This window comes from Nerophis ophidion, linkage group LG21, assembly GCF_033978795.1.
Source record: "Nerophis ophidion isolate RoL-2023_Sa linkage group LG21, RoL_Noph_v1.0, whole genome shotgun sequence".
Taxonomy (NCBI): domain Eukaryota; kingdom Metazoa; phylum Chordata; class Actinopteri; order Syngnathiformes; family Syngnathidae; genus Nerophis; species Nerophis ophidion.
In genome coordinates this window covers 38,879,831-38,900,686 of record NC_084631.1, presented here as the reverse complement: position 1 = coordinate 38,900,686, position 20,856 = coordinate 38,879,831, and the positions used below count along the sequence as shown (strand labels likewise).

Below are 20,856 nucleotides of genomic sequence, written 5' to 3'. Positions count from 1 at the left end.
GTGAAAGCGAACGATCCAACACGCTGTCACACCTAATGACCAATTGGGTAGCGTAATCAGAACATGGGCTTCTGTGCCCTCGGTCTCCTTTCAAGGCCAGACTGTACAACCTGCATGATGTCCTCCATGGCGCCGTGGTCATGCAGTCTTTGTTCAGCAAGGACTTTTGCCTTAGTTGTTTTTCTTATAATTACACCATGTAGGTTTTTTTTAGTTCATACAGTCACGGTCAAAAGTGTACATACACTTGTAAAGAACATACTGTCTAGAGTTTCCAATCATTTCTACAACTCTTATTTTTTTGTGATGTAGTGATTGGAGCACATACTTCTTGCTCACAAAAAACATTCTTGATGTTTGTTTCTTTTATGAATTTATTATGGCTCTACTGAAAATGTGTAACTAGTAGAGATGCACCGTTTGCGGTCTCATCCGCGGATGACGAGAAAATAGATTTTAATTAGATTTGGGCGGGTGGCGGTTGAACCATCCGGAAATATTTTATATACATGGTTCTGGGATCGGTATCCTTTGCCATTCAAAGAGCCATTTAAGACCTGTGTTATAAAACGAAGAAGACAATAAGAGACGCTATTATTCTCTTGAATGACTGCCGGCAGTCACCCAGATAATAAGTATTAGGGCGTGCTATGAAGCCATTGTCTTTGCCGCCTTCTACATCACACACGATATGCTTGTCAATCCAGCATCATGTTGTGTGTGGCTTCCACGGCAACACGCACACGACTGCAAGGCATACTGGGTGACACAGAGTACACTAATGGTTGTGATATAAACAATTTTAACACTCTTAGTAATATGCGCCACGCTGTGAAGCCACACCAATTAAGAACGACAAACACGGGAGAACATCCTCACAGTAACACAACAAATACCCAGAATCCTTTGTACTCATGACACATCATGACTATTTTATACACCCCGCTAGCAGCAAACCCCTGTACATGTAGCCTACTGGAAAGAGACATGTTACAAAATGAAAACAATTGACTGTTGGGAATACATTAATACAATGAACAAATATTAAAATGTAAACTGGAAAAGTAGTTCTTAAGCCGGTTCACTGGATCATGCAAATGCAACAATTGTAGATAAACGACAACAGCAGAACTCCTCGTGTTATGTAACTTTTTTTAATTTAGAAAAAAAATAAAAAATCAGGGGCTTCACGGTGGGAGAGGGGTTAGTGCGTCTGCCTCACAATACGAAGGGTTCGAATCCAGGCTCGGGATCTTTCTGTGTGGAGTTTGCATGTTCTCCCCGTGAATGCGTGGGTTCCCTCCGGGTACTCCGGCTTCCTCCCACCTCCAAAGACATGCACCTGGGGATAGGTTGATTGGCAACACTAAATGGTCCCTAGTGTGTGAATGTGAGTGTGAATGTTGTCTATCTATCTGTGTTGGCCCTGCGATGAGGTGGCGACTTGTCCAGGGTGTACCCCGCCTTCCGCCCGATTGTAGCTGAGATAGGCGCCAGCGCCCCCCGCGACCCCGAACGGGAATAAGCGGCAGAAAATAGATGGATGGATGGAATAAAAAATCATGAGCAACCATGAAAATTATTATTTCCAAGACAACCCAGGCAGAAACATTAGCTCCTGTTACAGTATATATATATATATATATATATATATATATATATATTTTACAAAATAGTTTTCTAAACACATTCATCATCCCCATCCTTCCGACATTTCTTCTACTCACTGATGCTGTTGATGACGACAATTTACAACACCTACTCCTGGCAGGTGTTGCCCCATTTATTCCAGCGTTTTGCCTCCTTAAGTATCTGAGCTCTGTAATCACCATAAATCAGGGTTTCTCAAACTCAGAGTTTTAAGACCCAAAATGGGTCAAAATGTCGTTTTTATTGTAAATATATTATATATATATTCAGGAAATGTCACGGATACAAAGGATTCTGGGTATTTGTTGTGTTGCGTTTATGTTGTGTTACTGTGAGGATGTTCTCCCGAAATGTGTTTGTCAATCTTGTATTGTGTGGCTTCACAGCGTGGTGCATATTAGTAAGTGTTAAAGTTGTTTATATCACAACCATCAGTGTACTCTGTATCACCCAGTATGCCTTTCAATCTTGTACGTGTAATTGCGGAAGCTGCACACAACATGTTGCCAGACTAACAATCGGATCGTATATATTGTTGAAGATGTTTAAGGCAATAGCTTCAAAGCACGCCCATATTCTTGTCATCAGGATGAACGCTTTTGGATAAACGCGAGAACGTTAGCGGCTCCAATTGTCTTCGATACTCTGTGAAACAGGTTTAAATAGCTCTGTGGGTGGTAAAGGCGGCCGACCCCTGATCTATTTCAGCGGGCGGTTGGTGGGCGGGTACGGTCCTGATAAAATGTTAGTTCGGGTGGACGGCGTGTGGATGACGACTTTGGTGAAGCGGTTGCGGATGTTATAATTGTCTATCCGCGCATCTCTAGTAACTAGAGTACAGACCAATAACGTCTCTCCTTATTGAGCGAAATTTAACTCTGTCTCTGCATGATTCCTTGCTTCTTGTCTGTTTAATAGATGTCACCAGTGTTTGAACCTGACACTACCTCTTGACAAAATTGGCGGAGTTCAGCTAAATACGTTGGTTTTCTGACGTGGACTTTTTTCTTCAGCATTGTCCACATGTTTAAGTCAGGACTTTGGGAAGGCCGTTCTAAAACCTTAATTAGCCATTCCTTTACCACTTTTGACGTGGGTTTGGGGTCATTGTCCTGATGGAACACCCAACTGCGCCCAAGACCCAACCTCCAGGCTGATGACTTTAGCTTGTCCTGAATAATTTGGAGAATTTGTCCCATTTACTCTCTGTAAAGCACCAGTTCCATCGGCAGCAAAACAGGCCCAGAGCATAATACTACCACCACCATGCTTGACGGTAGGTGTGGTGTTCCTGGGACTAAAGGCCTCACCTTTTCCCCACCAAACATATTGCTGGGTATTGTGGCCAAACTGCTCCATTTTTGTTTCATCTGACCACAACTTTCCTCCAAAAGGTCTTATCTTTGTCCATGTGATGTGACCTCCAAATTGTTCAGGACAAGCTAAAATCATCAGCCTGGAGGTTGGGTCTTGGGCGCAATTGTATGTTCCAACAGGACAATGACCCCAAACACACGTCAAAAGTGGTAAAGGAATGGCTAAATCAGGCTAGAATGAAGGTTTTAGAACGGCCTTTCCAAAGTCCCGACTAAAACGTGTGGACAATGCTGAAGAAACAAGTCCACGTCAGAAAACCGACACATTTAACCTAAATGCACCAATTTTGTCAAGAGTTAGTGTCAGGTTCAAACACTGGTGACATCTATTAAACAGACAAGAAGCAAGGAATCATGCAGAGACAGAGTTACATTTCGCTCAATAAGGAGAGACGTTATTGGGCTGTACTCTAGTTACACATTTTCAGTAGAGACATAATACATTCATAAAAGAAGCAAACTTCATGAATGTTTTTTGTCACCAAAAAGTATGTGCTCCAATCAGTACATCACAAAAAATAAGAGTTGTAGAAATGATTGGAAACTCAAGACAGCCATGACATGATGTTCTTTACAAGTGTATGTAGAGTTTTGACCAGGACTTTACATTCCTCAGGCAGGGTTTCAGAGAAAAGGATTTTGAACATTTTCCGATCAGAAGTGATCGATTCTTCGATGAGTCACCATTAGAACGTGGGTCATTCATAAATCTATTTACGCATGTTAAAGTGTTACAGACGATTCTACACATTAATGTTTATGTTCTCTGAACATTAGTCCGAGGTTTGGTTCTAACCATGTAGAACCCTTAGCTCATATTTTAACATTGCGTGTTGGATGGTTAGCTTAATATACATCGCTGTCTAAAATATACCAATATTTTGGTTATTGCCATGGGTGGATCTACACCGGACATCCACTGTAATGATACCAAGTACAAGAGCGTATCTAGTCAATAATAATAGGATTACATCAATATTTTTTCTTGTTTTAAAAATTCATATTTTGTTTAGAAAGTCAGGAAATACATCCCTGGACACATGAGGACTTTAAATATGACCCATGTATGATCCCGTAACTACTTGGTATCAGATCGATACCTAAATGTGTGGTATCATCCAAAACTAATGTAAAGTATCAAAGAAGAGAAGAATAAGTGATTATTACATTTGAACAAAAGTGTAGATAGAACATGTTGAAAAGGAAAATAAGCAGATATTAACAGTAAATGAACGAGTAGATTAATAATCCATTTTTTACAGTTTGTCCCTCATAATGTTGACAAAATGAAAGAATAATTAATGACACAATATGTTACTGCATGCATCAGCGAGGAATAGCTAAACATGCTTCACTACACACTGTAGGAGGATACATGCCATGGGTGGATCTACACCTGACATCCACTGTAATGATACCAAGTGCCAGAGCGTATCTTGTTGATTCTACTATGATTACATCGATATTATTTATCATCACAAAATATTTTCTTTTTTTAAAATTCATGTTTATAAACTCAGAAAATACTTCCCAGGACACATGAGGACTTTGAATATGACCCATGTATGATCCTGTAACTACTTGGTATCGGATCGATACCTAAATGTGTGGTATCATCCAAAACTAATGTAAAGTATCAAAGAAGAGAAGAATAAGTGATTATTATATTTTAACAGAAGTGTAGATAGAACATGTTGAAACAGAAAGTAAGCAGATATTAACAGTAAATGAACATGTAGATTAATAATAATTGTTTTACAGTTTGTCCCTCATAATGTGTACAAAATAATAGGTGTATAAATGACACAATATTTTACTTCAGACTAATTAGGAGTCTTTGTTTGTTTACTTACTACTAAAAGACAAGTTCACTATTTTACTTAAGGACTAAATTGCAATAATAAACATATGTTTCATTTACCCTAAGATTTTTTGTTAAAATAAAGCCAATTATGAAATTTTTGGAATTAGTATTAAAATGGTCACAAAACCAAAATCTTAGTATCAGGGCCAACCTTATCATTGGCATTAAATGGTGTTTTATTTTTATTTTTTCAAAGTTTTTTTTTGTTCTTGTTTTTTTTTTTTTTTAAAGTCCAAGCATGTTCAACCCAGTATTCAGAATATGAGTTTAAATATGATCATAAATGTGTCCATTTTTATACCCTTCGCTTTTGTTTTCTATGTTTCATGTACCCTAAGATTTTTTGTTCAAATAAAGTCAATGACGACATTTTTTGTGGTCCCCTTTATTTAGAAAATTATCGAAATACATTTTGGTACCAAAATATTGGTATTAAAGACAACCCTAGTGCATCCCTACAAAAATGAGCCTCTATAGTTAGTACTTTGGGGCGGTTTGACTAATCAAATATGGTAAAATAAAGCCAATAATGAAATTTTTTGTGGTCCCCTTTCTTTAGAAAAGTACCGAAATACATTTTAGTACTGGTACCAAAATATTGGTATTTAAGACAACCCTAGTGCATCCCTACAAAACTGACCCTTGGGGCAGTTTGACTAATCAAATATGGTAAAATAAAGCCAATAATGACATTTTTTGTGGTCCCCTTTATTTAGAAAAGTATCAAAATATATTTTGGTACTGGTACCGAAATATTGGTATTAAAGACAACCCTAGTGCATCCCTACAAAAATGAACCTCTATAGTTAGTAATTTGGGGCAGTGTGACTAATCAAATATGGTAAAATAAAGCCAATAATGACATTTTCTGAGGTCCCCTTTATTTAGAAAAGTATGGAACTACATTTTGGTACCAAAATATTGGTATTAAAGACAACCCTAGTGCATCCTTACAAAAAAGAGCCTCTATAGTTTGGACTTTGGGGCAGTTTGACTAATCAAATATGGAAAAATATAGACAATGACCATCTTTTTTTGTGGTCCCCTTTATTTAGAAAAGTATTGAAATACATCTTGGTAATGGTACCAAAATATTGGTATTAAAAACAACCCTAGTGCATCCCTACAAAAAAGAGCCTCTACAGTTTGGACTTTGGGGCAGTTTGACTAATCAAATATGGTCAAATAAAGCCAATAACGAATTTTTTTGTGGTCCCCTTTATTTAGAAAAGTACCGAAATACATTTTAGTACTGGTACCAAAATATTGGTATTTAAGACAACCCTAGTGCATCCGTACAAAACTGATCCTTGGGGCAGTTTGACTAATCAAATATGGTAAAATAAAGCCAATAATGACATTTTCTGAGGTCCCCTTAATTTAGAAAAGTATGGAAATACATTTTGGTACCAAAATATTGGTATTAAAAACAACCCTAGTGCATCCCTACAAAAAAGAGCCTGTACAGTTTGGACTTTGGGGCAGTTTGACTAATCAAATATGGTAAAATCAAGCCAATAATGACATATTTTGTGGTCCCCTTTATTTAGAAAAGTATCTGAATACATTTGGTACCAAAATATTGGTATAAAAAAACACCATAGGTGCATCCCTCAAAAATGAGCCTCTATCGTTAGTACTTTGGGGCAGTTTGACTAATCAAATATGGTAAAATAAAGCCAATGATGACATTTTTTGTGGTCCCCTTTATTTAGAAAAGTATCAAAATATATTTTGGTACTGGTACCAAAATATTGGTATTAAAGACAACCCTAGTGCATCCTTACTAAGAAGAGCCTCTACAGTTTGGACTTTGGGGCAGTTTAACTAATCAAATATGGTAAAATAAAGCCAATAATGACATTTTCTGAGGTCCCTTTTATTTAGAAAAGTATGAAACTACATTTTGGTGCCAAAATATTGGTATTAAAGACAACCCTAGTGCATCCTTACAAAAAAGAGCCTTTATAGTTTGGACTTTGGGGCAGTTTGACTAATCAAATATGGAAAAATATAGACAATGACCATCTTTTTTTGTGGTCCCCTTTATTTAAAAAAGTATCAAAATATATTTTGGTACCGGTACCAAAATATTGGTATTAAAGACAACCCTAGTGCATCCCTACAAAAAAGAGCCTCTACAGTTTGGACTTTGGGGCAGTTTGACTAATCAAATATGGTAAAATAAAGCCAATGATGAGATTTTTTGTGGTTCCCTTTCTTTAGAAAAGTATCAAAATATATCTTGGTACCGGTACCAAAATATTGGTATTAAAGACAACCCTGGTGCATCCCTACAAAAATTGGCCTCTATAGTTACTAATTTGGGGCAGGGCGACTAATCAAATATGGTAAAATACAGCCAATAATGACATTTTTTGTGGTCCCCTTTATTTAGAAAAGTACCGAAATACATTTTAGTACTGGTACCAAAATATTGGTATTAAAGACAACCCTAGTGCATCCCTACAAAACTGACCCTTGGGGCAGTTTGACTAATCAAATATGGTAGAATAAAGCCAATAATGACATTTTCTGAGGTATGGAACTACATTTTGGTACCAAAATATTAGTATAAAAGGCAACCATAGTGCATCCCTACTAAGAAGAGCCTCTACAGTTTAGACTTTGGGGCAGTTTGACTAATCAAATATGGTAAAATAAACCCAATAATGACATATTTTGTGGTCCCCTTTATTTAGAAAAGTATCTGAATACATTTGGTACCAAAATATTGGTATTAAAGACCACCATTGGTGCATCCCTAAAAAATGAGCCACTATAGTTAGTACTTTGGGGCAGTTTGACTAATCAGATATGGTAAGATAAAGCCAACAATGAAAATTTTTGTGGTCCCCTTTATTTAGAAAAATATTGGAATACATTTTGGTACCAAAATATTGGTATTAAAGACAACCCTAGTGCATCCATACAAAAATGAGCCTCTATAATTTGTTCTTTGGAGCAGTTTGACTAATCAAATATGATCAAATAAAGCCAATAATGACATTTTTAGAGGTGTCCTTTATTTAGAAAAGTATCAAAAGACATGTTGGTACTGGCACCAAAATATTGGTATTAAAGACAACCCTAGTGCATCCCTACTAAGAAGAGCCTCTACAGTTTATACTTTGGGGAAGTTTGACTAATCAAATATGGTAAAATAAAGCCGATAATGGCATTGTTTGTAGTCCCCTTTATTTAGAAAAGTATCAAAATACATTTTGGTACCGGTACCAAAATATTGGTATTAAAGACAACCCTAGTGCATCCCTACTAAGAAGAGCCTCCACAGTTTGGACTTTGGGGCAGTTTGACTAATCAAATATGCTTTGCAAAATGGATGAAGTATGTTGTTGTGTCCCACCTGCCAAGCTCATACAACCCCTAACTGCTGTGCAGGTGCAGGCCGCCCTAAAGAGACAGTGGATGCAGTACAAGACTCAGTGGGGTCAGCGGCGGAAGGACCACTGCTCCATGCGCTCCACCTCCTACACCGCCACCTCCATCACGGAGGTCCCTCCCTTCATGTACCACCAGGACAGCAACAGCGAACACTTGAACAGCTCGGAACTGGTGGCGCTGAAATCGGGCGAGATCCCCTGAGTTGTGAAGGCGTGACTGCCATCCCCCAGGGTGTGTGGTGGCGTTCCAGGGGGGACAAACAGAGCTACAGGCGCTCCTATGACTGTGTGACTGTCCTGAGACTTTTGAAGAGACGGAAATAACTGTGAGGACAACGTTGTCCGTTCAAAATGACGTCGAGGCGTTTTTTTTTAAATATAGCCTCGATCGTCAACAGGAAGTGAACGGAAGCGCTCTATACCAAAAGGGTACCGGGTGAAGATGTGGTACCCTGGCACCAAGTTGTACAAACCCTGTTTACATACGAGTTGGGAATACAATGATTTACAAATCCTTTTCAACCCATATTCAGTTGAATATGCTACAAAGACAACATATTTGATGTTCAAACTCATAAACTTTATTTTTTTTTGCAAATAATAATTAACTTAGAATTTCATGGCTGCAACACGTGCCAAAGTAGTTGGGAAAGGGCATGTTCACCACTGTGTTACATCACCTTTTCTTTTAACAACACTCAATAAACGTTTGGGAACTGAGGAAACTAATTGTTGAAGCTTTGGAATTCTTTCCCATTCTTGTTTTATGTAGAGCTTCAGTCGTTCAACAGTCCGGGGTCTCCGCTGTCGTATTTTACGCTTCATAATGCGCCACACATTTTCAATGGGAGACAGGTCTGGACTGCAGGCGGGCCAGGAAAGTACCCGCACTCTTTTACTACGAAGCCACGCTGTTGTAACACGTGGCTTGGCATTGTTTTGCTGAAATAAGCAGGGGCGTCCATGATAACGTTGCTTGGATGACAACAAATGTTGCTCCAAAACCTGTATGGACCATTCAGCATTAATGGTGCCTTCACAGATGTGTAAGTTACCCATGCCTTGGGCACTAATACACCCCCATACCATCACACATGCTGGCTTTTCAACTTTGCCCCTAAAAAAATCTGAATGGTTATTTTCGTCTTTGTTCCGGAGGACAACACGTCCACAGTTTCCAAATGTAATTTGAAATGTGACCTCGTCAGACCACAGAACACTTTTCCACTCTGCATCAGTCCATCTTAGATGAGCTCGGGCCCAGCAAAACCGGTAGCGTTTCTGGGTGTTGTTGATAAATGGTTTTGCTTTGCATAGTAGAGTTTAACTTGCACTTACAGATGTAGCGACCAACTGTAGTTACTGATAGTGGTTTTATGAAGTGTTCCTGAGCTCATGTGGTGATATCCTTTACACACTGATGCCGGTTTTTGGTGCAGCACCGTCTGAGGGAAGTAAAGGTCTGTAATATTGTTTACGTGCAGTGATTTCTCCAGATCCTCTAAACTCTTTGATGATTTTTACAGACCGTAGACGATAAAATCCCTAAATTCCTTGCAATAGCTCGTTGAGAAATGTTGTTCTAAAACTGTTCGACAATTTGCTTACAAAGGGGTGTACCTCGCCCCATCCTTGTTTGTGAAAGACTGAGCATTTTTTGGGAAGCTATTTTTATACCCAATCATGGCACCCATCTGTTCCCAATTAGCCTGCACACCTGTGGGATGTTCCAAATAAGTGTTTGATGAGCATTCCTCAACTTTATCAGTGTTTATTGCCACCTTTTCCAACTTCTTTGTCACGTGTTGCTGGCATCAAATTCTAAAGTTAATGATTATTTGCACACAAAAAAAAAGTTTATCAGTTTGAACATGAAATATGTTGTCTTTGTAGCATATTCAACTGAATATGGGTTCAAAAAGGATTTGCAAATCATTGTATTCTGTTTATATTTACATCTAACACAATTTCCCGACTCATATGGAAACGGGGTTTGTAATACTTAACCAGCATCAGTCGGCTCACGTGCCACAAAATGTTGCAAAAAGCTCTGGAAGTGTGTACATAAAATTTGTGGTATTTTGTTTCTATGAATATTTTATGATTTGTCATTCCAGAGTGTACAGGTAGCTCCGTGTCTGTGCTGTGACGCTGCACACTTACTCCGCTTTTTACCCACGCTAAACATCAAAGTGCAAACTCATGAATAAAAGATACGACTTAAATATTTCTATATTTCAAGCTGGAGAGGAGGCTACGCCGGATAGTCCAACCTTGGATTCAGGAGGAACAGTCTGGTTTCCGTCCTGCTGGTGGAACTGTGGACCAGATCTATACTCTCGGCAGGGTCCTTGAGGGAGTTTGCCCAACCAGTCTACATGTGCTTTGTGGACTTGGAGAAGGCATTGGACCTTGTTCCTCGGGAAGTCCTGTAGGGAGTACTCAGAGAGTATGGGGTATCGGACTGTCTGATTGTGTCAGATCAGTGTCGCCGGCAGTAAGTCGGACACGTTTCCAGTGAGGGTTGGACTCTGCCAAGGCTGCCCTTTGTCACAGACTCTGTTCATAACTTTTATGGACAGAATTTCTAGGCCCAGTCAGGGCGTTGAGGGGATCCGGTTTGGTGTCTGCAGGATTAGGTCTCTGCTTTTTGCAGATGATGTGGTCCTGATGGCTTCATCTGGCCAGGATCTTCAGCTCTCACTGGATCGGTTCGCAGCAGAGTGTGAAGCGACCGGGATGAGAATCAGCACCTCCAAGTCTGAGTCCATGGTTCTCGCCCGGAAAAGGGTGGAGTGCCTTCTCCGGGAGATCTTGCCCCAAGTGGAGGAGTTCAAGTACCTCGGAGTCTTGTTCACGAGTGAGGGAAGAGTGGATGGTGTGGTCGACAGGCGGATCGGTGCGGCGTCTTCAGTAATGTGGACGCTGTATCGATCCGTTGTGGTGAAGAAGGAGCTGAGCCGGAAGGCAAAGCTCTCAATTTACCGGTCGATCTACGTTCCCATCCTCACCTATGGTCATGAACTTTGGGTTATGACCGAAAGGACAAGATCACTGGTACAAGCGGCCCAAATTAGAGATAGGGTGAGAAGCTCTGCCAACTGGGGGGGGAGATCGAAATAAAGCCGCTGCTCCTCCACATGGAGAGGAGCCAGATGAGGTGGGTCGGGCATCTGGTCAGGATGCCACCCGAACGCCTTCCTAGGGAGGTGTTAAGGCCACGGGGAAGACCCAGGACACGTTGGGAAGACTATGTCTCCCAACTGGCCTGGGAATGCCTCGGGATCCCCCGGGAAGAGCTGGACGAAATGGCTGGGGAGAAGAAAGTCTGGGCTTCCCCTGCTTAGGCTGCTGACCCCGCGACCCGACCTCGGATGTGAAGTGAAGTGAATTATATTTATATGGCGCTTTTCTCTAGTGACTCAAAGCGCTTTACATCGTGAAACCCAATATCTAAGTTACATTTTTACCAGTGTGGGTGGCACTCGGAGCAGGTGGGTAATGTGCCTTGCCCAAGGACACAACGGCAGTGACTAGAATGGCAGAAGCGGGAATCGAACCTGCAACCCTCAAGTTGCTGGCACGGCCACTCTACCAACCGAGCTATGCCGCCCCGGATAAGCTGAAGAAGATGGACAAATGGATGGATATATTTCAAGCTGGAAACAATTGTTTTTATGTATGACGTTGCTGTTTCTACAACTTGAAGCAGTCATTTTGACACAGAATTGTCCTTTATATCAGGGGTCTTCAAAGGTACTGCAGGGGGGGTCGTAAAAAAATGTTTTTGTATTCCCAATGCAATTTTCCACAAATTCTAATGTCTTTAAATTAGGGCTGGGTGATATATCAGGTTTGTATGATGTATTGATATATTTTTAAACACAATATTAGTTGAGAAAATATCGATATAAATGATTTCACATTAAAATGACCAAACACCGCTTATTTGGTGTGTTCCTGGTTCTGAAAATCCGTGATTGGTTGGTTGTTTACTGTGCTGAGTCAGGATTGGTTAGGGACGGGCCAATTAGAGGCAAGAGAGGGCGGGCGGGTCATCGAACCAGCAAGGGAAATCACAAAGTGCCTGCCTGCAAAAAAAATTTTTGTTTGTTTTTTTTTGGCTGAGTTTGATACATTTTTGTATTATTTGCAACGCTATATGTTTGTTTTTTTAAATAGAAAGAATATTTTTCCATTTTATTCATGTTATGTAATTTTGTGGTATTTAAACGGTTTGTTTATGTGCTGTTAATATAACTCAATACATTTACATACAAAAAAAAATTGTTAGGGACCGAATGTCCCTTTGGGACAGAGGACCCTATTTTATTTGTAAGGTTTTATTGTTATTATTATTCTTTATTATTATTCCGCGGCCTCTTTGAGCTGTAATTTGACCCCCTTAAAATGCTTCAAAACTCACCATTTTTGACACACACATCAGGACTGGTGAAAATTGCCATCTAATAAAAAACCAAACCCCAAAACTCAAAATTGCGCTCCAGCGCCCCCTAGGGAAAAAACAGACAAAACTGCTTGTAACTTCCGTTAGGAATGTCGTAGAGACATGAAACAAAAACCTCTATGTAGGTCTGACTTAGACCTAGATTTCATTCTTTGACATCCTACAGCAAAAATCAACAAGAAGTTGGCAAAAACCCCTTCAAAACAAAAGTTTCCTAAAAAATGTCATTTTTGCCTCTGAGCTGTAATTTGACTCCCTTAAAATGCTTCAAAACTCACCGTATTTTACACACACATCAGGACTGGTGAAAATTGCGATCTAATAAAAAAATAAAAAATAAAAAAACTCAAAATTACGCTCTAGCGCCCCCTAGCAATAAAACACAGACAAACTGCTTTTAACTTCCGTTAGGAATGTCATACAGACATGAAACAAAAACCTCTATGTAGGTCTGACTTAGACCTAGAATTCATACATTGACATCCTTCAGCAAAAATCAACAGGAAGTTGGCAAACACCCCTTCAAAACAAAAGTTTCCTAAAAAATGTCATTTTTGCCTCTTTGAGCTGTAATTTGACCCCCTTAAAATGCTTCAAAACTCACCATATTTGACACACACATCAGGACTGGTGAAAATTGCCATCTAATAAAAAACCAAACCCCAAAACTCAAAATTGCGCTCTAGCGCCCCCTAGGAAAAAACACAGACAAAACTGCTTTTAACTTCCGTTAGGAATGTCGTACAGACCTGAAACCTCTTTGTCGGTCTGACTTAGACCTAGAATTCATACATTGACATCCTTCAGCAAAAATCAACAGGAAGTTGGCAAAAACCCCTTCAAAACAAAAGTTTCCTAAAAAATGTCATTTTTGCCTCTGAGCTGTAATTTGACCCCCTTAAAATACTTTAAAACTCACAAACCTCGACACACACATCAGGACTGCTGAAAATTGCGATCTAATAAAAAAGAAAACAACCCCAAAACTCAAAATTGCGCTCTAGCGCCCCCTAGGAATAAAACACAGACAAAACTGCTCTTGGGAAGAAAACACAGACACAACTGCTTGTAACTTCTGGTAGGAATGTCATAGAGACATGAAACAAAAACCTCTATGTAGGTCTCACTTAGACCTACATTTCATTCATTGACATCCTTCAGTAAAAATCAACAGGAAGTTGCCAAATACCTCTTCAAAACAAAAGTTTTGTAAAAAAAAACGTCACCTTTTTTCAAACATTATCTCCTCTGAGCGCGTTTGCTGTGTCGGCTTCAAACTACCACAGGAGAGAGATTGAACCCTTCTGATTAAAACTTTTGTATTTTTTAAAATGAATGAATTAACGTTTATCAATCAATCAATGTTTATTTATATAGCCCTAAATCACAAGTGTCTCAAAGGGCTGCACAAGCTACTAAATATATGACAACCTTTTTCCAGAACACAATATAGAATGTGAGATATAACATCATACAGCATACATTTATCATTTGTTTTCAAAACGCTTACAAAAGAGTGGGACCCCACAAATGTACTGTGGGACCCCATTTTTATGACTTGATGGGGTCCCCGATGTCAGGTTCAAACACTGACAACATCTATTAAACCAGGGGTCGGGAACCTTTTTGGCTGAGAGAGCCATACAAGCCAAATATTTTAAAAAGTACTTCCGTGAGAGCCATATAATATTTTTTTTAAGACTGAACACAACTAAATGCGTGCATTTTTAAGTAAAACCAACATTTTTAGAGTATAATAAAACAAGTCTCTTATTCTTTTTAATAACACTGTTATTCTGAAGCAAACAACAATAAATAAAATACTTCTTACCATTAATGAGACTTCTTGAACAGGTGCGGTAGAAACCAGATGGATGGATTAAAATGCATGAGAATGTTTTATATTTTGAACGTTACTTTTGACATTGTGACTACCAGCAGAATTATTCATTACTTATCGTGTTAAACAATGTCAGCTAAGATTTATCTGAGAGCCAGATTCAGTCATCAAAAGAGCCGCATCTGGCTCTCGAGCCATAGGTTCCCTACCCCTGTATTAAACAGACAAGAAGCAAGGAATCATGCATAGACAGAGTTCAATTTAGCTCAATGAGGAGAGACGTACCGAGCTGTGCACTTAGTTACAGATCCCCGTCTTGACTAACTGGGTTCATAGTGAAGTGAACTGAAGTGAATTATATTTATATAGCGCTTTTCTCTAGTGACTCAAAGCGCTTTACACTGTGAAACACAATATCTAAGTTACATTTTTTAAACCAAAGTGGGTGACACTGGGAGCAGGTGGGTAAAGTGTCTTGCCCAAAAACACTAGGCTGGCAGAAGCGGGGGAATCGAACCTGGAACCCTCAAGTTGCTGGCATGGCTACTCTACCAACCAAGCTATAACGCCCCGATATAAATTAATAAAAATGCCACTGACTTTTTACAGAACAGTTGTCATTCAATTCAATTTTTAAAATGAGTATCTGATTATGTAAACTTTCACCGAAAATGATATTGAGATATACTTTTTCGTCCTTATCGCCCAGCCCTACTTTAAATCCACATCAACATTGAAATAGCAGTGACTCACTACTCAATGTATCGTGCAGTTTTATGAATACAAATAGTATTTATTTTATAAATTCATTCATCCATTTCCTACCTCTTGTCCCTCAAATATATTAATTTATTAATGTATTCATGTTACCGTTTCAGAAAGCTATCCATTAGCACCCCGGTTGCCAGCTGGCGATTAGTGCAGTAGTTGACAGCTAGCAATTAGCGCACTCGTTTTGACAGACTTAGACAAACTTTGAGGGAAATTGTTTTACACGGTAGCTCAGGTACTAAGGATGGAAAGGATAATGCACACAAGGGCAGAAAACAAAAAGGTATAAAGTAGACTAAAAATGTACCATAGTAGCAATATAAAATATAACATGTAATATTTACATATTACATATACAGTATATTATATATACTGATATATTGTTTTATTTGAATATATAAAAAATATAACAAATACAATATATGCAAAATACAGTGATTACCACACCAGTTGTCAGCTGGCGATTAGCACACTATTTGTCAGCTAGTGGTTATTGCACCATGCGTCAAACCCCACCTCGGATAAGCGGAAGAAGATGGATGGATTTAAAATTGAGTGTTTATAATTGGAGTGGGCCCCTGGCCCCTTTGCAGTGGAGAAGAGACAGTATTCTTCTGCGACTACTCGGCTGCAGAAGAAGTGACAACAATGAGCAAGAGTGAGCAGCGATCGTTTATTTTTTCCTATCACTTGCACTTTTAACATGGGGGATTACATATCTAAAATAAAACAGTGTTCTAAACTGGACTTTCAGTCGAAGCAGGAGGTAATAAAGCAGGGGTGTCAAACTCAAACACAGAGTGGGCCAACATTTTAAACGGAACAAAGCCGCGGGCCAAGGTTGAACAAACTAACCTTTTAATAGGGACCCAAACAAATTTTGCATTAAATATTGAACAATCAAGGCTTATATAACTTTAGTGACATGCAAAATCCAGTTTCAAATAATAATAATATTAATTATCAATGGCATATCAAACAAAATTTGAATTAAAATGTTATGCCTTTTTTTATATTTGCAATCTTCTGAGGTAACTGTCAATTTTTTCCCACAGGCTAATAAGAAATTTGAAAATAAAATAACAATAATGAATGAACCAAACATTCAAGCCTTGAACTAGCAAGAGAAAAAGCATGGATAAAATGTTAATTATTGGTCAGTTTGCTGGAAGTTTAGTGCTGCAAGGGGTTCTGGGTATTTGTTCTGTTGTGTTACGGTGCGGATGTTCACCCGAAATGTGTTTGTCATTCTTGTTTGGTGTGGGTTCACATATTTGTAACAGTGCTAAAGTTGTTTATACGGCCACCCTCAGTGTGACCTGTATGGCTGTTGACCAAGTATGCCTTGCATTCACTTGTGTGTGTGTGTGTAAAAGCCACAAATATTATGTGACACGCTGTTAGTATGGAGGAAAAGCGGACGTGACGACAGGTTGTAGAGAACGCTAAAGGCAGTGCCTTAAATGCACGACCCCAATATAGTTGTCCAGGTGGAAATCGGTAGAAATTCGGGAGAATGGTTGCCCCGGGAGATTTTTGGGAGGGGCACTGAACTTCGGGAGTCTAGCGGGAAAATTAGGAGGGTTGGCAAGTATGAGTATTAGCGGTGAATGCAGTGTTACAGCGGCACCGACGCTGTATAACACCGGCGGGCCAGCTCTAATGCTAAATTGATATTGCCTCAAGGGCCAAATTAAATTACATGAGTTTGACACCCATGTAATAAAGGAAGACCTCCATTGAGACGGAGAGCCTTTTAAAACTGAAGAAAGATAAGGAAGACTTCTATAAACAAGTTATCGATGCTTTTGATCGGAAGAAGCTGTGCATGGACTTCATTTATAAGTAAAGGTAAGACCATAATAACGTTTTTTTTAGTATATGTGTTTTTCATGATGGCATCCTTACATCACACTCAAATTTTTAAGCGCAGGCCTAAATTTACCGCATGCCTTTGGTAAGTGCCGGAGTGAGAAGAGGTTTTAAATTAATTAGCGCCCCGGCGACAATTCAAGGAAAAACGGTACTTTACAAAAGAGAAATGAAGGATACTTCACTTGTTGCCTTATTTGTATTGGACTTTATTAAATGTATTTATATTATCATTTTTTGCAGCCGGGCCGGAGCAGGAGGGGATGGAAAGAAGAAAACAAGGAAGACAGAGAGAGAAATTACGGGGACATGAGGGGGATAAGACAGAGAGACAAACACAACAATAACAATAACAACAGTAGAGTAACATCAGCAAATAAGATACAGTGTTTCCACCACTGTTTCATCCAGTGCTTTCATGCTTTTATTTCTATTTTTATCTGTTTTATCTAGTGTTTTTCATGATTCCATTTCCATTTAAATTTTTTATTATATATTCTAAACTTTCTATTTTTATTTTATTTTTATTTTTTTTATACTTGGTAGCACTTTGAGATTTTAACAATTGTAAAGTGCGTTACAAACTTCATTCATTATTATTATTAGAGGTGTAACGGTACACAAAAATTTTGGTTCGGTACATAACTCGGTTCAGACGTCACGGGTCGGTTCATTTTCGATAAGGTAAGAAAACAACAAAATATTAATTTTTGGGTTATATATTTACCAAATTTGCATAATCTTCCACCAAAAATATTTTCCTTAGTGGAATATTTGATGTGAAGTAATGGGTGACTTGGATAGGTCAATAATTCATAATAACATTGATTTTGAGCCCTGCGATGTGGTGGCGACTTGTCCAGGGTGTACCCCGCCTTCCGCCCGATTGTAGATGAGATAGGCGCCAGCACCCCCCGCGACCCCGAACGGAAATAAGCGGCAGAAAATGGATGGATGGATTATGTTCTGAGCAATGACAGTTTGAAAGAAAAAAAAACAGCTTTGTTTTATTAGTCAACATTGCAACTTTTTCTAAATTACATTTAACTTTTAAGCTTTTTTATTTCACTTTTGTTGTGTTTTTGTTTATTTTAATAGTATTTTTAGAATGTGCCGTGGGCCTTTATAACATTAGCTGTGGGCCGGAAAATGGCTTCCGGGGCACACTTTTGACACCCCTGCTATAGATAATGAAAAATACAATCAATAAATCTATTGGTGAAAAGCAGAGCCTGGTGACGCATGCGCGTTTATCATAACTCTCTCGCTCTCTCTGTCTCTGCCCCTCCCTCACGAATGTTGCTGCGTGCACAATTTGTTTTGTTTTTTAACCCCTTCACAACCCCGAACGTACATTGAAAATACACGCAACCCAAACTTCAAATGCCGGACATTTGAAGCATTTAAGAAACTCCACCCGGACAGCCCCTCAAAAGAGGACATGTCCGGTGAAAAGATGAGGTATGGTCAGTCTATCGTAGCCCGGTCGCTGCTAGCATGCCGTGCATTGTTTACACAACGTGCGGTACGCTACTTAATATGTCTTGTGTGGAAACTCGTTCGGTACACCTCCGAACCGAGACTCTTGTACCGAAACGGTTCAATACGAATACACGTACCGTTACACCCCTAATTATTAATAATTGATTAACGTGGACCCCGACTTAAACAAGTTGGAAAACTTATTGGGGTGTTACCATTTAGTGGTCAATTGTACGGAATATGTACTGTACTGTGTAATCTACTAATACAAGTTTCAATCAATCAATCAATCGAAAAACAAGGGGTTGAGGTGGGCGGGGTTAGGGGGGGCGGGGTTTGGTGGTAGCGGAGTGGTGTATATTGTAGCGTCCCAGAAGAGTTAGTGCTGCAAAGAGTTCTGGGTATTTGTTATGTTGTGTTTATGTTGTGTTAGCTGCGGATGTTCTCCCAAAATGTATTTGTCGTTCTTGTTTGGTGTGGGTTTACACGTTTGTAACAGTGTTAAAGTTGTTTATAGGGCCACCCTCAGCGTGACCTGTATGGCTGTTGACCAAGTATGCCTTGCATTCGGCGTTTTAAAAAGTCATACATTTGACTTTTTGAAACAGATACCGATAATTTCTGATTTTAAAGCATTTATCGGCCGATAATATCGACAGTCTGATATTATCGGACATCTCTAGATTAGATTAGATTAGATAGTACTTTATTTATTCCGTCAGGAGAGTTCCTTCAGGAAAATTAAAATTTTCAGCACAATCCCATTCAAGTTTAGACAAACATTACAGGGAGACAGAACAAGATTGCTGACATCTAATGACAAAGTCCATTCTATTCTATTCTCAATGGTGCCGCTAAAAATAATTATAATAACGATATCGCTACTAATTGGTCAATATTCAAACCGTGACATGTAAATTGAGTTATGTTGGCGGTTTTTGGATGTTTTGATGAAAACTCGATCCAATCCCATTGGGTCTGTTTTATTTTAGATATGTAATCCTCCATGTTAAAAGTGCGAGCGAAAGGAAAAAATAAACGATCGCTGCTCACTCTTGCTGCTTGTTGTCACTTCTTCTGCAGCCGAGTAGTCGCAAGAAGGATCACTAGCGCCCTCTACCACCAGGAGGCGGGAGTCTATTAATGACTCATATTTGACACACGCAGCTACGGTATATTAATAAAACATAGGGGCTTACTGTTCTTTAGAGCATATTCAATAGCTCTTAATATTCTTCCCTTTATGCGATTTCAAATTATTGAAACCAGCCTCCTCCAATTTGAAAATTATGACAGGTGAAGTGTCACTCGTGACGTGACGAGTTTGACCCTGCAGAAATTCTAGACATGCGTCAATAAAAATAATATTTTGCGAAACGAGTTTGACCCGGCGTTAAAGCTAAGCATGCGCTTATTATTATGCGAAACGAGTTTGACCTGGCAGTAATTCTAGGCAGGCGCATACTATATCCCCGGCGGCAATTCAAGGAAATACGGTACATCTGAACAGCCGATATGGGTATCTACATCAACTACATGATTTGCCTGAGAAGCTGGACAGGACAAAAAAAATATATATATATATATACCGTATTTCCTTGAATTGCCGTAGGGCATATAGTATGCGTCTGCCTTGAATTACCACCGGGTCAAACTCGTCACGTCACGAGTGACACTTCCCCTGTCATCATTTTCAAAATGGAGGAGGCTGATTTCAATATCGCTAATTTGAAATCGCATAAAGGGAAGAAGATTAAGAGCTATTCAGTAGGATTTAAGGTCCAAGCTTACATCACACTCAAATTTTTACTGCATGCCTTTGGTAAGTGAAAAGAGGTTTTAAAATAATTAGCGCATGCTTACTTTTACCGCATGCCTTTGGTAAGCGCAGGAGTGAGAAGAAGTTTTAAATTAATTAGCGGAAATACGGTGTAGAGTTCCCCTTTAATGGGGTTCAAATTAAAAGGGAAGGGGATTAGGGGGTATTTGTTGTTTGAGTTGACAGCAGTTTTAATTAGACATGCTGCACACACTTGATTTTTCACACCTGGGGGCTTTTGTACTCCGGCCTAACAAAGTTGGCTCTTACTCACTTTAGGATTTCTCCGGCTTGGCAGTGCTTTGCTTCT

At 39.2% G+C, this 20,856-nt stretch overlaps 1 protein-coding gene and 1 long non-coding RNA gene across 2 annotated transcripts in view; one reads left to right on the top strand and one right to left on the bottom strand.

Moving 5' to 3' along the window:
* Positions 1-10,519, top strand: part of calcr (calcitonin receptor) — a 205,479-nt gene extending 194,960 nt beyond the window's left edge. Inside the window, exon 22 of the mRNA XM_061882575.1 lies at positions 8,293-10,519. Within this exon, the coding sequence (XP_061738559.1) occupies positions 8,293-8,496 (204 nt within the window). The 3' untranslated portion in view covers positions 8,497-10,519. The remainder of the gene's footprint in view (positions 1-8,292) is intronic.
* LOC133540086 (uncharacterized) overlaps positions 1-20,856 on the bottom strand; it is a 250,771-nt gene that overhangs the window by 210,115 nt on the left and 19,800 nt on the right. The window lies entirely within an intron of this gene.